General features: G+C 32.4%; 1 protein-coding gene across 1 annotated transcript in view; it reads right to left on the bottom strand.

Moving 5' to 3' along the window:
* LOC107359992 (tRNA pseudouridine synthase-like 1) overlaps positions 1–18,019 on the bottom strand; it is a 33,197-nt gene extending 15,178 nt beyond the window's left edge. Inside the window, exons 1-2 of the mRNA XM_089267475.1 lie at positions 17,192–18,019; positions 16,213–16,636 (exon numbers count right to left, since the gene is read on the bottom strand). Coding sequence (XP_089123601.1) covers positions 16,213–16,636; positions 17,192–17,529 — 762 coding nt within the window. The 5' untranslated portion in view covers positions 17,530–18,019. The remainder of the gene's footprint in view (positions 1–16,212; positions 16,637–17,191) is intronic.
* Between the last annotated feature and the right edge of the window lie 886 nt (positions 18,020–18,905).

Raw genomic sequence — 18,905 nt, 5'->3', positions numbered from 1 at the left:
TTGCTCAGTTTATGTTCATTTCATTGTGATTGATATGAAATTAAAGTAGTAGTACAGATACACAAGATAACTCATACACAAGATAACTCACTTTTAATCGATATTTTATTAATAAAATTGACCATTAAATTAAGTTCAATGACCATGTTAACTAATGCGGAACTATTTCCGAACTTTATGAAACAATTATCCAAGTTCAAGTTTAAGATTAATTGTTTGCAATTAGTTTGAACATAAAAGTTTTTATGCTTCGATAATTGAAGGAAAAGGGTTGAATAATGATACTTTTGCACTAATAAAGTAAGTTTGGCTAATTGTTTTAATTATTCTTGGCTTAACAAATGTAACAATTTTAAGGTGCATAATCAACGAAAGGGTTAACAGTGTACGTGTTAGCATATTCTATGTAAATAATGGATCGTTGCACAAATGTAGCAATTTTACTGAATGCAATTAACGAACTGATAATGATACTAGCAATACTTTGTTCAATGTCAGATAATTATTTTTTCGTTTCTCATTGCTGAACAAATGTTTCAACTTTATTCAGCGAGGCATGAAATGAATAATTTCGATTGAAAACGGAAACATATAAAAGGGTTGCTCTCTCTCTCTGATGCTAAATTGTCCTTGATTTTTATTCACTCGTTTATTAACATCAACATCAACAACATCAACATCAACATCAACATCAACATCAACATCAACTACATCAACAACACATTCAAAGTTTTTTATTCAGTTTTTATTTAGTTTTATTTAGTTTTTATTTAGTTTTATTTGGTATTTTTTCGCTTTTTTCTTGTTTGTCCAACAAAGGTAAGTGTTTGTTTTTCATTCATTTTTTTTTTTATGTCATTAACATTTATGTTGCTTTCTTCACAGGATCAAAACCATCAGCATCAACGCCATCAGCATCAACACCATCAGCATCAACGCCATCAGCATCAACACCAACAGCATCTTCCTCATAAACCCGAGCAAAAAAGTAAGTTTTTTATATTTCATTGATTTTATATTGTATATATTTAAATAATCTGAATTTTTTCTATTCTTTTCAGGGGCCCCAACACCAACAGCAAACCAACACCATCAACACCACAAGCACCAGAAACACCTACACCAGAAAAATATAAAGTAAGTTGTTTTTTTTTTCCTAACCCTTTTCCCCTTAACTGCACCTTATCAACCTTTACCTTTCCAACCTTTACCTTTACATGTACGTTTACCTGTAGAGGTAAAGGTACTTTTACTATACCTTTACATGTAAACGTACATGTAGAGGTAAAGGTATTTTTACTTTACCTTTACATGTAAACGTACATGTACATGTAGAGGTAAAGGTATTTTTACTTTACCTTTACATGTAAACGTACATGTACATGTAGAGGTAAAGGTACTTTAACTTTACCTTTACATGTAAACGTACATGTACATGTAGAGGTAAAGGTACTTTAACTTTACCTTTACATGTTAATGTTCGTTTACATGTAGAGGTAAAGGTATTTTTACTTTACCTTTACATGTTAATGTTCGTTTACATGTAGAGGTAAAGGTATTTTTACTTTACCTTTACATGTAAACGTACATGTACATGTAGAGGTAAAGGTACTTTTACTTTACCTTTACATGTTAATGTTCGTTTACATGTAGAGGTAAAGGTACTTTTACTTTACCTCTACCCTTCCTACCTTTACCTTTATCTTTCTTTGTTCGCCTATAAACCCTTGCGCATGCCCAACCTATACCTAAATCCCACCCCTCACCTATATGCATGTCCCTCCCTCTTTCTTTTTCCCTTTCTTTTTCCCTTTCTTTTTCCCTTTCTTTTTCCCTTTCTTTTTACCTTTGTTTTACCTTGCTTTTTCCCTTTCTTTTTACCTTTGTTTTACCTTTCTTTTTACCTTTCTTTTTACCTTATATGCAGCTTATATTTACCTTATATCTACCTAGCATTCACCTTTCTTTTTACCTCGTATTTACCCTTTGTTTCAGCTGGTTTTTACAATTCATTTACTTTTGTTTATCCTTTCTATCCACTTTTCATTTACCTTTCTTTGTACCTTGTATTTACCTTTGTTTCACCTTTCTTTTTACCTTTCTATCTACCTTTCATTACCTTTGTTTAAGCTTTGATACCTTTACACGTAAATCTATTGATACCTTTACGTTTCCAGATTAATGTACGGGTATCTTTACATTTGCATTATGTATTATGATCCTTTCACTGTAACTTACACGTACTGTACTTTTTTTGTTCTAGTACAGCTACGTTTACCTTTACACTACCTGTACCTTTCCTTTACACTACCTGTACTTTATCTTTACCTTAACTGTACCTTATCTTTACTTTATCTTTAGCTTATCTTTACTTTAGCTTAACCTTATCTTTACCTTAACTGTACCTTATGTTTACTTTAGCTTTAGCTTACCTTTTCTTTAGCTTTACCTTATCTACACCTTAACCGTATCTTATCTACACCTTAACCGTACCTTATCTTACCTTAACTGTACCTTATCTTTACTTTAGCTTTACCTTATCTTTACCTCACCTTCACCTTATCTGTGCCTTATCTTTACCATACCTTTATCACACATTTCCCTTACCTTTACATTACCTTTAACTTATCGTTATCTTCATCTTGAACTCAGTCCAACTCATTTATTTAGAAACTGTTTCTACTGACCTGAAAGCAGACTTTTTTGAATCTAGAAAGCATCTCCATGTGTATCTCTTTATGTTTAGATTTTTTTTTAGTTCACATTTTACAAATTTGTCTGGTGAATATTTCTTGTATGATAACTTATGCATCGTTTGAAGCTTAATTATAATTTCAAACCTTCTGTTTTTCAAAATAATATTACAAATGAAGCTATTGCAATTTCTTTTCGCACTGGTAGTTGATTGAGAGAACAAATTTTTGCTTTATCTAATTGATACAATGTTTGCTATTTCTTTCTAGAACATGTATCGATTACGAAAAGTTCCAAACTCCATTTCATTGAAGATTGTGAAAGTTCAGGACGAGGCAACGCAAGTTAATGAACAAGATTTCGTTGAAGAAGAAACCAATAATCCTCTCAACTATGCCGATTTTTTAATTTCAATGCATGAGTTTTTGTCGATTTTATCGCTTATACCAATGAAATTTGTTCATCCGATGTTAGCATGTATCAGATATGTAGACTCAGCTAGATCTGAATTGTACATTTCAAGAAGAAATTACAATGCAACTTTGAGAGAACTAGAGAGCGAACCTTGAAATTTATGTAATTCCCCTTCATAATATTGTATTTTTGATAAGCAAATTCATTAAATTTATATTTCCAATTGAAACTTAATTGTTTTTATTTGATTTCAGCAAATCATGAAGGTTATTTCGACCACAATTTCATCAACCAGTTCAGGGAAAAACAATTGTATTCCTTCAAAGAACGACTCCTTTTGGAAAAATCAACCAATCTCGGAAGTTGTTCATTCACCGAAAATTCCGAAAGATGTAGTCTGTGTTACTGAAAATTCTAAGAACCCATGTTTAGCTTCACAATATGTAAAGTATTTGAAAAAATTGCATAAAAAAATCACATATAAATCAGCTTATTGTCAATCATGTAATAATTCTAGAACAATTAGACATATTGATAGGCAGAAAATTAATAAGCAAAAATTAAAAGTAAATTCAAAGACCTTATGTATATTTGCACATGGGAACAAATGCCCTAGAGCTCGACAACTCAATAACTGGTTGATCAACTGTAGATTTAAAATACATAAAATGAAAAATTGTAATCAACATTGTTCAATCATGAGACATGAGAAAAATAAACTCAATGTGAAAATTTCTGTATTGTCTTTAATCTGATAAAGCAAATAAATGTCAATAACAAATCCTTTTGTGTCTTTTTTCTCTATCAGATAGAAAATGATTTCTCCAGTAATTGAAAATTGGACTTGCCCAGAAACCATAGCCGCACTTAAAAAATATTTACAAATGAAGCACTTCATCAATAGATTACAGTCCTTCAAGAAGGCCACCTTAGGTGATGATGCACGTCGCGAAGCTCAGTCTTCTGGTTTTTATTATGTGGAAGAAACGAAAGTGGTGGCTTGTTTTTCTTGCGGTCTGCAAATACCCTTAGAGCTGGTTGAAAAAAATAAAACTAATGAGCTGCATGCTAACTTCAGTCCTGATTGTCCTTTTATTTGCTGGCGTGATAGCAGCCTTTGCACGGCATATTATTATAGCGACGCTTGCAAATATTATGGCAATCCCAAAGAAAATTTGCAATTGAATTACAGCGCTCCCTTGACTTTGAGATCAAGCAGAATCGGAAAGCATGCTGATATTTATTCTCAAGAGTTTCTTGAAAGCTTCGTAATAAACCCAGAAAAGGTTTATCAACTTTTTCAAATGCAAATTAATCGGAGATATTCCTTCAAAGACACTCCGTTACCAGAAAGGGCAAAGAACTTACTCGTTGAAAGTGGTTTCTTTTACACTGGGTTTCAGCGGACAATTCAATGTGCTTTCTGTAGACTGGCTACTGATAGCAGACGTCCGACAGCACACATCAAACTGCATCGTGAATTAAGCCCGAATTGCCCATTTTTAAACAATGAAAAATATGATATTGAAAGAAATTTCTGTGTGGTTTGCTTGGTCCAACCTGTTAAAATATTATATGTTCCTTGCCATCATCTGTCTGTTTGCACATCTTGTGATGAAATAATGAAGACTGAAAATCAATGCTGTCCAATATGTAGAGTTCAAATTAATGACAAGATCACTTGTATATCCCCTTAAAAGTAATTCGAAATTCCTTAGACCAGTACAAGATTTTATTTATTTCATTCATTCATTTATTAATTTTCTTTTGTTTTTCTTTTCTTTGTTCTTGCAGGAAAATGGTCGCTACACGTAGGTGCAACAATTTCCGACGCAAATTTGTAAAACGTGCACCATTAAGAAGCAAGATAATTAGTCTTTATTGGGTGCTGCGCGTCAACAAGGTTGTCTTTGGTGCAACGCTTGATTCGATGGTGCGTACACTAGACGCTGCTTTGATGTCGCCATTTTTACGTAGTATGGGACAATCGGAACGGGGCTACATCAAGAATATTTTGGAGGAGATAGAAGAAAATGAATTTTATTCAGATGACTCAAAACAGTTGCTAAACAATCTCTTAAATATGTGGATCATGATGAAATCATAATTATTCCTTCATGTATTTTTATACTTTTTCATGTCATATTTTCAAAATGACTTATGTACACGGTTATTGGGTTTTACTTTTTAGTTATTAAATATTTTTTACTCATAATCATGTGTTATGTTTTCTCTAACCGGGAAATTTTGCTATATAAAACATGTATAATGAAAATTTTATTTCAGTTGCAAACGAAACATTGTGTTGACTACATGAATCCTTTCATCAATAAGCCTGTTGTTGGTAAGAGTGTCTACATTTATAATGGCACTGAATTGAAAACTTTCGACTCATGTTTTATATCACATTTGAAGGAAAATTTCTCCAAAAACAAGCTGACGAAAAGTTTAGGAGGTTCATTGATAGGACCAGTTGAAAAGATTAGTGAGAAAAGTTTCAGACTAAAAGGTGAGATATTTAATTACAAATGTAAATTACTAATATTTCTTCTATTTTCAGAGCGTATTGCAAGTAAGTATTTTGACATTGTGATAAACTTCTTTAAAACCGGAACCGTTATGCATAGCCAGCTCTCGTTGCCTGAAAAATTAGAATTGGGTTACGTTTTAGATTATTTTGGGATAAATTTGGACCAAAACTCACTCGAGTATGAAAGTTTAAATGAATTAAAGTGTCACCTTGTTGCATATGCCCACCTTTCAGATGATCACGTGATCATTGACTTAGTTAATTACTTGATCCGTGACTTACATCCTGAATTGGTCGGGCTGAGTATATAATGGTGAGCATAAGTTGTAAAGTGAACACTTGCAAAAAAACTTGCAACCAATGTCGTTTATATACTGTAAGTGTTCTTCAACTCCTTCAATAATTGCACAAGCAAAAGATAAATTAGGATATATTATTTATTCCACCGCTGACGTTAAATTATCTCCAAACCAATCAGCTATAATTAAAACAGGAATCCGATTGAAACCTCCTCAAAGTACATTCGTACAGTGCTCTGCAAGTCCCAATTTGTTGAACCGTAGTGTTTTTGTTATCGCTCCAGTGATTAAAAATACCTTCGATGATGAATTCATCATCATACTACACAACTTTAATAATAGTGTTGTTGCGATAAATGCTTATGATGAACTCGCTCTAATAACTCTTTGTAGGGCGGAGGTAAGCACGTGGACACACCTTCCGATTTTAGAAAATTTTGCAGACTAATTTAGCATAAAAAGACGAGATTTTCATAAAAGTTATCATTCAAAATGAGTATGTTCTACAGTAAGTGTTACCCAGATGTCTCTACTCCATCTAGAGGCACAATCGACTCAGTTGGATATGATTTACAGTCCTATGAAAATTTGGTTCTACCATCAAGAAAAATAACTATTGTGAAAACAGGAATCAAGGTTCAACCTCCTGCTGGTTGTTACGTTAGACTAGCCTCACGTTCAGGTCTCGCTTCGAAAGGAATTGTTGTTCACGGTGGTGTTATTGACCCTGATTATACAGGGGAAATAAGGGTAATACTTCATAATTGGTCTGATGAGGATTTCACAATCACAAAAGGGATGCGTATAGCGCAAATGATTGTCGAGAGAGCAGAAGTTCCTGATTTGGTTGAAGTGGAGCAGTTAATTAATGTTGGTGAGCGCGGTAGGAGTGGCTTCGGATCGACTGGGATTTAAGTATAAAAGTTCAGCAGCACTTCATTTTTTCTTCATTCAGTTTCTTCTCATTCAACAGTTAAAGTTTCATCATGAGTTCCAACGACGAAAGTTCCAATGCCTCTCAACAAGTCGCAAACAGTCTTAAAAAACCTGTACACCGTAAAAAATTCACCGAAGAATTTGAGCAACTGCTCAATGTTGAGATCAGTCAAACCTTGTGGGTTACTGTTCACAAATCACGGTCTGCACAAGGAACAACGTTTGTTGACATTCGTCGTAAGAAGGAAGGACAGTGGCAAGGTAAAAAAATCTACATTCCAACACGGTACGGGTTGTTTCTCAAGTATAAGGAGTATGAGAAGCTTAAAGAGAGATTTTATCATTATTTGAAGCAGACTGATAATGGTTTCCAGTTTTCCATTTTTCCTGGACGCACTCTGCTTGGTGAAGTAGCTGCTGATGGGAAATCCTTTGCGCTGGAATTGAAAACTGAGTCGAAAGAATCAAAACTTGTTCTAACAGACGAGGAGATTATTAAACTGAACTCTCATTCTGTTGTTGATGGTATTGCTGCAGCAATGTGTCAATCTATTTATGATTGACCTATGCAGTATTTTAAGTTACACTTGACAAGTATTATTCAATTATTATGAAAAAACTTATTACTTATTTCCACTTAATCTATACCTTTATTATCTTTTATTTTGGTTGTCATTCATTTGGGTAAAAATTTAATAAAAAGAGAGCTCTCCCAAAAATTCTGTTTCAAACTTATTTAAAGCAAAAACATTTGACTTTAGTTTCATTATTCAGAATGTTTTCGTGCTCAACATGTAAGCAAAGTTTCTTGAAATACAAATCTTTTCTTCTGCATAAAACAAAGTGTAAAAAAGTTGTCTGTAAAAAATGTAAAAGTAGCTTTTCTTCGTTAACTTTCTTAAATCATCTTAATCAATGTAGACAAAAACAGAGTGAGGATATTGGAGATTTTGCAACATTCAAATTGCATAAAAGAAGCTATAGAAATGCTTTAGCTGTGTACATAAAAGCTGATGGTTGGAAATCAATTGAACATCTACTAGCTGTTGAAAAGGAAAATATCCAATCTTTGCTTAAATATATCATTGAAAGAATTGGATCTGTAAAAGTGCAAGCATGTCTTCTACTTAAATTTATCAAACAGAAAACCGAAGGAGGAACGGATACAACAGAAATTTATAAAGTTGCTGAGATGTTAAGCCTAACAAACCTGCATCATATTGAAACTATTGTTAAAAACTGGATTGAACAGATTGAGTTGGCTATCGATCAATTCACACAACGTGGAAGTGGATGGGTGCTTCAGAGTGTGAAGGTTCTTGAGATTCGTGTTGGAAAACTGAAAGAACATAGTGGAGGCTGTGATTCAACAAAATTACCATCTGATTTCAACAAAAAGAAAAGTTTATTATCTCCAAAATGCAGAAAAGATTGTTTCAAATGGTCTATCCTTATGGCTTTACACCCTCAAAAAATGAATAAAGAAAGAATAGGGCATTACAAAGTTTTTGAAAAGCAATATGACTTTAGTCAAGTAGATGGTATGACAACGCTTTCACAGGTTAAACGCTTTACTAAACGAAATAATGTTTCTGTGAATGTTTATACACTAACACCTGATGAAAAAAAGAAAGTTGTTCCGCTAATGGTTGCTAAGGAACGTCAGTTGAAGCATGCAAATCTTTTCTTATTCAACGAACATTATTATTGCATTACAAATTTCAATGCATTCATCAAAAGCAGTCGATCCTGGGAGCGTTATTTCTGTTATAATTGCTGTTCAGGTTTTAGAAATCAAACAGCGCTATCTAAACATGAACTTGTCTGTTACAATAAAACTGCACAAAGTGTCGTTCTCCCTGGTCAGGAAAACATTCCAACTAAATGTAAATTTAGACAGATACAAAAAACGATTAGTTATCCTTATATTGTCTATGCTGATTTTGAAGCTCTGTTGGTAAAAACTAACAAAGCTTTAACTAAAAATACGTTTGAATATCAAAAACATGAAGCATGTTCGTTTGGATTAGTTGCAATTGACTGGAATGATAAAATCTTATTTCAAAAATTTTATCGCGGCTTGAATGCAAGTCAAATATTTATTGACACACTTTTGACGTTGAAAGATTTCCTTCGCAACCATCTTGAACAGCACAAAAAACCAGCACAGCTGAGTAATTTTGAAAGACATGTTTTTGAAGCATCGACTCAATGTTATGTTTGCAACAAGCAGCTGCAAGATGATAAAGTTATCGATCATTGTCACTTGACTGGGAAATTCCGAGGAGCTGCGCACAATCGATGCAATCTCAAAATGCGTTTACCTCATAGGCTTCCAATCATATTTCATAATCTGAAAGGTTATGATGCTCATTTACTAATCAGAGGTCTAAAAACAGATAAAATTCATAAAATAAATGTAATACCGCAAAATACTGAAAAGTATATTGCGATAATAATGGATGATTTCATCTTCTTGGACAGTTATGCTTTTTTGCTATCTAGCTTGGACACATTAGCACATAATTTATCAACTGAAGAAAAGAAGAAATTTTTGTGTCAAACCTTTTCCGACGATGATTTACCATATATTCTGAATAAGGGATCGCTGCCTTATGAATACATGGACTCTTGGGAAAGATTTGAAGAAGAAAGTTTACCATCTATTGATAAATTTTTTTCGCATCTGTCACTGAAAACAATTGATAAACAATCGTACGATAGATTGCTTGATATATGGGAGCATTTTAATTGTAAAAATCTTGGGGACTTTCATGATATTTATCTTAAAGTTGATGTTTTACTTCTTGCTGCTATTTTTCAAAACTTTCGTGCGACTAGTTTGAAACAGTTTGGATTAGACCCTTGTCACTATTTCTCAACCCCGGGACTAACATGGGATGCCTCCTTGAAGTTCACTGGTGTCGTGTTGGATCTATTGACTGATATTGACATGGTTTTAATGATTGAGGAGGAAATAAGAGGAGGAATATCTTGCTCAATGTGCCGTTACGCATGCGCTAATAATGAACTATCAGAGAAATTTGATCCTAATCAACCAAGCTCTTTTTTAACATATCTTGACGTTAACAATCTCTACGGATATGCTCTTAGTGATGTTCTGCCTTGTCGAAAATTTGAATGGGTTCCTCCTTACATGTTTCAAAATCTGATACATGCTAACATCGGATGAACAAATTTCATTGGTATAAGCGATAAAATCGACAAAAACTCATGCATTGAAATTAAAAAATCGGCATAGTTGAGAGGATTATTGGTTTCTTCTTCAACGAAATCTTGTTCATTAACTTGCGTTGCCTCGTCCTGAACTTTCACAATCTTCAATGAAATGGAGTTTGGAACTTTTCGTAATCGATACATGTTCTAGAAAGAAATAGCAAACATTGTATCAATTAGATAAAGCAAAAATTTGTTCTCTCAATCAACTACCAGTGCGAAAAGAAATTGCAATAGCTTCATTTGTAATATTATTTTGAAAAACAGAAGGTTTGAAATTATAATTAAGCTTCAAACGATGCATAAGTTATCATACAAGAAATATTCACCAGACAAATTTGTAAAATGTGAACTAAAAAAAAATCTAAACATAAAGAGATACACATGGAGATGCTTTCTAGATTCAAAAAAGTCTGCTTTCAGGTCAGTAGAAACAGTTTCTAAATAAATGAGTTGGACTGAGTTCAAGATGAAGATAACGATAAGTTAAAGGTAATGTAAAGGTAAGGGAAATGTGTGATAAAGGTATGGTAAAGATAAGGCACAGATAAGGTGAAGGTGAGGTAAAGATAAGGTAAAGCTAAAGTAAAGATAAGGTACAGTTAAGGTAAGATAAGGTACGGTTAAGGTGTAGATAAGATACGGTTAAGGTGTAGATAAGGTAAAGCTAAAGAAAAGGTAAGCTAAAGCTAAAGTAAACATAAGGTACAGTTAAGGTAAAGATAAGGTTAAGCTAAAGTAAAGATAAGCTAAAGATAAAGTAAAGATAAGGTACAGTTAAGGTAAAGATAAAGTACAGGTAGTGTAAAGGAAAGGTACAGGTAGTGTAAAGGTAAACGTAGCTGTACTAGAACAAAAAAAGTACAGTACGTGTAAGTTACAGTGAAAGGATCATAATACATAATGCAAATGTAAAGATACCCGTACATTAATCTGGAAACGTAAAGGTATCAATAGATTTACGTGTAAAGGTATCAAAGCTTAAACAAAGGTAATGAAAGGTAGATAGAAAGGTAAAAAGAAAGGTGAAACAAAGGTAAATACAAGGTACAAAGAAAGGTAAATGAAAAGTGGATAGAAAGGATAAACAAAAGTAAATGAATTGTAAAAACCAGCTGAAACAAAGGGTAAATACGAGGTAAAAAGAAAGGTGAATGCTAGGTAGATATAAGGTAAATATAAGCTGCATATAAGGTAAAAAGAAAGGTAAAAAGAAAGGTAAAACAAAGGTAAAAAGAAAGGGAAAAAGCAAGGTAAAACAAAGGTAAAAAGAAAGGGAAAAAGAAAGGGAAAAAGAAAGGGAAAAAGAAAGGGAAAAAGAAAGAGGGAGGGACATGCATATAGGTGAGGGGTGGGATTTAGGTATAGGTTGGGCATGCGCAAGGGTTTATAGGCGAACAAAGAAAGATAAAGGTAAAGGTAGGAAGGGTAGAGGTAAAGTAAAAGTACCTTTACCTCTACATGTAAACGAACATTAACATGTAAAGGTAAAGTAAAAGTACCTTTACCTCTACATGTACATGTACGTTTACATGTAAAGGTAAAGTAAAAATACCTTTACCTCTACATGTAAACGAACATTAACATGTAAAGGTAAAGTAAAAATACCTTTACCTCTACATGTAAACGAACATTAACATGTAAAGGTAAAGTTAAAGTACCTTTACCTCTACATGTACATGTACGTTTACATGTAAAGGTAAAGTTAAAGTACCTTTACCTCTACATGTACATGTACGTTTACATGTAAAGGTAAAGTAAAAATACCTTTACCTCTACATGTACATGTACGTTTACATGTAAAGGTAAAGTAAAAATACCTTTACCTCTACATGTACGTTTACATGTAAAGGTATAGTAAAAGTACCTTTACCTCTACAGGTAAACGTACATGTAAAGGTAAAGGTTGGAAAGGTAAAGGTTGATAAGGTGCAGTTAAGGGGAAAAGGGTTAGGAAAAAAAAAACAACTTACTTTATATTTTTCTGGTGTAGGTGTTTCTGGTGCTTGTGGTGTTGATGGTGTTGGTTTGCTGTTGGTGTTGGGGCCCCTGAAAAGAATAGAAAAAATTCAGATTATTTAAATATATACAATATAAAATCAATGAAATATAAAAAACTTACTTTTTTGCTCGGGTTTATGAGGAAGATGCTGTTGGTGTTGATGCTGATGGCGTTGATGCTGATGGTGTTGATGCTGATGGCGTTGATGCTGATGGTTTTGATCCTGTGAAGAAAGCAACATAAATGTTAATGACATAAAAAAAAAAATGAATGAAAAACAAACACTTACCTTTGTTGGACAAACAAGAAAAAAGCGAAAAAATACCAAATAAAACTAAATAAAAACTAAATAAAACTAAATAAAAACTGAATAAAAAACTTTGAATGTGTTGTTGATGTAGTTGATGTTGATGTTGATGTTGATGTTGATGTTGATGTTGTTGATGTTGATGTTAATAAACGAGTGAATAAAAATCAAGGACAATTTAGCATCAGAGAGAGAGAGCAACCCTTTTATATGTTTCCGTTTTCAATCGAAATTATTCATTTCATGCCTCGCTGAATAAAGTTGAAACATTTGTTCAGCAATGAGAAACGAAAAAATAATTATCTGACATTGAACAAAGTATTGCTAGTATCATTATCAGTTCGTTAATTGCATTCAGTAAAATTGCTACATTTGTGCAACGATCCATTATTTACATAGAATATGCTAACACGTACACTGTTAACCCTTTCGTTGATTATGCACCTTAAAATTGTTACATTTGTTAAGCCAAGAATAATTAAAACAATTAGCCAAACTTACTTTATTAGTGCAAAAGTATCATTATTCAACCCTTTTCCTTCAATTATCGAAGCATAAAAACTTTTATGTTCAAACTAATTGCAAACAATTAATCTTAAACTTGAACTTGGATAATTGTTTCATAAAGTTCGGAAATAGTTCCGCATTAGTTAACATGGTCATTGAACTTAATTTAATGGTCAATTTTATTAATAAAATATCGATTAAAAGTGAGTTATCTTGTGTATGAGTTATCTTGTGTATCTGTACTACTACTATTAAGTTTATAAGTCAAATGATAATATCAAATGATGTTACATTGCATCACATTTATACCTTAATTTTGGGCAATTGAATGTGAAATGGTAAAGATAATTTGAGATTTGTGTAGATTCAAGCTAAAATTAAATACGAAGACATCTTTTTTTTATTGGAAGCAATTATTTAGCAACAATTAAGATTGAACATCACGTTGAATGAGGCCTCATCAAAACCCTTAAATTAATAGTAATTTTCATCTCAAGGTAAAATTGCCATTAAACTAGCCATTGTGAGAAATATAATTAGACTATTTGAATGAAAAAAAAGTCAATAAAAGTGAGTTAATTTGGTTCATTGCATTGCATTTCATTTGATTTGTTTTATACACTTTTTTTATGGTCAACTTTTCAAATGGTGGCAATTAAAACATGAACTAGGAATTGCAAATCATCAATCAGTTGTGCTATTTATTGATTGATTTATTTGCCAAATTATTTGATTTCACGGAACAAACAATTTACTAAAAAAAGAGGTTAAAAAATTGGTTGAAATTTCACTTGAAACCTTTCCTTACAGGTTCAACAGTTTACCAGATTTGATTATTGTTATTATTAGTGTTTCCGTATGATTTTACTATAATCATCTTTCAACATAATCATCCGAGTTCCATGACAAAACATGAATAAACTGAAGAAGGTTGAGTGAATGTGAATATATGAAAAGGTCAAAGTAAATCATTATTTAACGATAAACATGCGAAAAATTGTGATTTGATGAAAAGATGAAATTGTGTGGCAACAAGACAGTTATTGATTGGTAAGAGTTGACACTAACGATGAGATAATCACAATTAAGAAATTTAACGGTTTAATAGCCTTAACTAATGTTGAAAGTGTTCATCAGTAGCTTGAAATTGGGTAAACATGAATACATGAAATTGATAACCATTGAGTTTGAAAGGGAAAAGGCATCAAAGAGTTAGCTTTAAGCTGATTCACTTTGAATGGTTAAACGTCTATTTTTTGCTGTAACCTCAATGACACTTGTTTGATGATCACTAATTAACCCAAAAATGTTTTTCCCAATCTTTTCCCATTTGTTTATTGTTCAACATCAGCATTATTGATTGATTTGCAATTTTTACTAAACAATGTTATTTGAAAGTCTTGAAGTTGATGATGAGGCTTCTTTTTTTTTGTTGCTGCTGCTTTACCAGACCAAAACCTTGGCTTCATCATTTTCATCTCAAGTGGAAAAAGAGATGAACATGATGATAATCAGAATAAAGAAATGAATTTTAAATGAAAACAGCAACTAATAATAAGTCAACTTAAGGCGAACCTCTTTGGCTTATAACTCAATCAACTGTTGCAATGGTACAGAAAATATAAATCATTATTGATTTAGAAAATATTAAGATATTTCAATGAGTTTTGCTAATCAACAAAATGCTCAGAATCAACATTCAAATTCAACATTTCATGCTGATTGGAAAAGCTTATGGCTAAAAGGTAGCCTTGAAATGGTTTGGCAGGATCAGCATCAGTCAACTATCAATAAACTCAGAGTAAAATATCGGCAAAACTCTGAAAGTTCAAAAGGTTTAAAATAATCATGGATGGTAAAAGATCAACAAAACTCTTTATGTTCAGCTTCTGTTGGGTTTAATTTTGGGTAAAAATAATGAAATTGTCTAATAATTGACATTCACCTTTGATAGCAATGAAGTGATTTCAGTGGATCAAGAAAGGGTTTCAATTTGGTTAAGAATGATTTTTACAATTTAATCAACTGGTTGATTGAAAGGTAAGGGAATCAAACTTAATCATTGAACTATGTAAAGATGAAAACAGTTGATTGAATGATTGAAGTTGAATACAGCAAAAGATAATCACTAGAAGTAGCAATTGTGGTTTAAATAATCATAAAATGCTGAGCATTTGGAAAGGCCAGGTTCTGGGCAAAGTTGATCGGAAATAACTGATGTTCTGTCATGAATCTGACTGAATGAGAAAGAAAAAAACTGTTGACTTTGAAAGGATAAAAAGTAGAGAAGAAATGAAATTGAATTTGCAGACTGAATACATGCAACTGGTTGCAACCCTTTACTTGTGATCTTTTTAATCACCTTTAGGATTTATTGTGTTGTAATCATTATTATAAATATCATAAGATAAACATAAGAGGTAAAAATTGCAGCAAATGAGAGCAAAATTACGTGTTAACTGAATGACCTAGAAATAATAATCTGACTGATATCCGTCTAGACACAGAGTGAGATGATGGAGGGAAATGATAGTAAAAGGAAGGGAAAGTGTGAGTTATCATGAATAAAGCAGACAGACACTGGAGAAGTGTTAATTTGATTGTAATGTGTCTCAAGAAACAGGTTCAACCTTTTGTCTGATTGGTAAGGTATTTAATCATGATTCCGTATACGGAAGCATTTTGTTTTAACCCTTACGATTTTTGATGAAACACACATTAAGAAACTCTCATACAATTACTTTCAATATCTCTTCATTATCTAACTCTTAAGAAACATTTACTTTCGTTTCACTTTTTGCGCTCATCAACAGCATCATGATAGACATGGTTAACAACTATTTTTCAACCTTAACTTTCGTGACTTGAATTATTAGAAAGGGTTTGGGAGTGGGAATGTGAGATAAATATATATTTATATATTTTCATTGATTAAGCTATTGTAAGTCTAGACAAATAAAGCTAACCAGCTTGGACCAGCTGAAAATTAATTAATGTAATTTTGAGCTTTTCTTTGCTTCATCATGCAGAATGTTTTCAAACTGATTTAGCTTTAAATTCGTGGTGCAAATATTGATTAACTTCATCTCGATGAATGACCTTTCTCAGGTTTTATACATTATCTTTATCAAGGTCGAACAAAATCAATTAAAATAATGTAGGTTACTAGAGTGAGATGAAACAATTTGTTGTCTTGTTCAACAGACAAGTAAACCGAGATGAGGCTACATTTGGTGTAATTGGTAAAAGTGTCACTGGAATAATAATGATGGATAAATGGACAAACCTGTCGATAGAGGAAAGCTCTGGACGTTATTTTGAATTCATAAAGGTTTATGTTACGATAAGAAGGATCGATTGCTTCCAAAGGTTCCATATCGCATTGGGTTAAGGTCAATTGATCAATTGTTCGGGTAAAGTAACCGTCATAGTAGTAAGTAAGGCTTTTCGAGAAAGCAGCAAAATTGGTAAAATCATGGGTTCCTATGAATGATTGAACTGTTTCTTTCATCAAATCTAAATCAAGGTTAATCGGTGTTCGTAGTAAACTACAGCGATTCAGCTCATTGATGGGTAAATAACTTTCTGGTTGAAAGAAGGCTTGATTTGCAATTTCAGGTTTGACAACAGCTAAACGATAATAATAGGATCGCTGCTTAATATGTTTACGAAAGTGAAACTCTGGGGATACGAGGTGAATTTTGTTAAACCTGTAAACAACAAAAGAAACAATTTAAGGGTTATTGATGATTATTACAGTAATTATTATTAGTGAGTGAACTTGAAATTCAATTTTGGTGTAATGCAAGTTGAAAAGGGAGAGTAGAGTTGATGAAATTTGGTTTCAGACTCTTTTTTTTATGCTTGATGCTAACTGAAGATCATTGAGGGAAAAGGGAGAAAAAAATGTCTAGACATGTTTAAGTGAGTAGGGAATTTTTTTTAGTTGCAAGATATTTTTGATAAATGAATGACTAAGGTCCAGGTAAAGGAAAAGGAATGTTCATTTGGTGAGAAGTTGGCAGTTGGATAAAAAAGGATTAATGGATTATTGAAATGAGAATGTTAATTTTGGACAAACAAACGAACAAAAACATTTCGCTTGATATTAGAGTTGACTTGATAATCGATTTTGAGAGGAAGAAAAATGTTCATAAGATATGCTAAGTTATGTCAGACGATGTTAATGTTGGTGTCTATCAAAGGCAGAGTTTTTGGGGGTTTGTTTGGCAAAATTGAATGGCAGTAGAATGATTGATAATTACTTAATATCATGGTTATGAGTCTTGAAATATGTATTGGCTGTTTCAATGATTTGATTAGGATAATAAGATTCTGTTGAGTTTGGATGGACAATTTTAATCACAGCTGAGTTCTCGAAAGCATGGACACCTTTGTCTGTTCTGCTGCTAAGCGAAACTTTTGCTTCTTGGCTTGGTTTTGGATTTATGGTTTCCAAGGCTTCCTCAATGTAATATTGAACAGTATTGTCCGTTGGGTTTACCTGGTTCTTTGGTTTCCTGGTCGTTTGTCTTTGAACTCCGCTGTATTTTGTGCCAATGTATGAAAATAAGAGGAGAAATCTGGATTTGTCAATATTCATATTCAGAGTAAATGAAAAAGAAGTTGGTTGATTCAATTTATGATAATAATCGATGATAATAATAACAATAAATATAATATATAATTGAAAAAGAAGGTTGTCATCAGCTGAATTTACCACTACTATCACAGTTCAAATAATGACAACAACAATTAAATACAGTTTTATTCGGTGGCGGTTGTATATAAGATCTTAAAATCTCCTGATCATCCTTGAAGGAAGATGTGTTATTTGGGTATCCATGAGCTTTAACTTGATGAAGATGAACACATTTGGCTGTATTTTGTTGTTGTAAATAATGGTGGTTTTTATGTGGTAGATGATGGTGAAAGTGATGCTTGTGCGGATGGTTATGTTGAGGTGGAGGTGGAGGTTGTTGATGATTACCAAAACACAATTTTTCAATCATCCCTTCAATTATATCAATAAGAAACAAAGAAATGATTAAATTTCAGGACTATTAAAACAAACACAAGGAGTAAAGCAGAAAAATACAAAATGTTACTCACAAACCGTTAATAAAAATATAAACCTCATATATTCAAACTCAACCAGTTTTAAAAAAGAAGCAGCATCATCTATTGGTAGCTGATAAAAACAAATATAGCTGGTTAAAATAAATTGCTGGCAATAGCAATGGATTGTAAATGACAGTTTAACTCAACAATTAATTTCATATCGTTTCGTTAAGAATGAGTGAACCAAAGATATAAAATTATTTAAGTACGAGAGAGGAGAGGATAGTGTTCAGATCTTGAAATGCTGAGAGACAACAACAAAGTGCAGAAAAATTATAATAAGCTAGAAAGATGAGAGCAAATGTTCATGTCAATCTTAAAATAGTCCCGAAATTCAAAAAATACTCCCCTGTGTCTAAGGATATTGAATTTTTAATGTTAATTATTGGATAATGCAAGTGGTGAATGAAATAATTTTCACGAATAAATGTATATCACATTTAACTGAACAAAATACCTTGAAATGGCAAAAAAATTATCAATAATTTGATGATTCATTTAAAACTGTTTCTATTGCTGTGTCAAATTCATAACATAATAATACTTTTTTGAAGTATTTGAAAAAGGAGTTTAATACTGAATCATCTTGAAAGCTTTTAATGCTGCTGGAAGTGGACCTGAAAGCTCAGTAATAGCTGTTGAAGCTTTATCTGAAGCTGTTTCCACTACACCGCGATTATTTGTGTCTTTAGCTACTACTGACTCAATAACTGTAGGTTAATCACTACTTTCTGGCTTCAATAAGATTCAAAGATTTGCATTGAAAAGCTAATGCTTCTGATTGGCTTGAAATGGACTGTACAAATATGTCGATTAATGTATTAACTGATCTCAATCCTGATATTGTTGAGACAATTT

The sequence above is a fragment of the Tetranychus urticae genome, chromosome 2, assembly GCF_039701765.1.
Source record: "Tetranychus urticae isolate SD_2017Ah chromosome 2, NJAU_TeUrti_SD_1.0, whole genome shotgun sequence".
Taxonomy (NCBI): domain Eukaryota; kingdom Metazoa; phylum Arthropoda; class Arachnida; order Trombidiformes; family Tetranychidae; genus Tetranychus; species Tetranychus urticae.
This window is presented reverse-complemented; position numbering and strand designations above follow the sequence as displayed.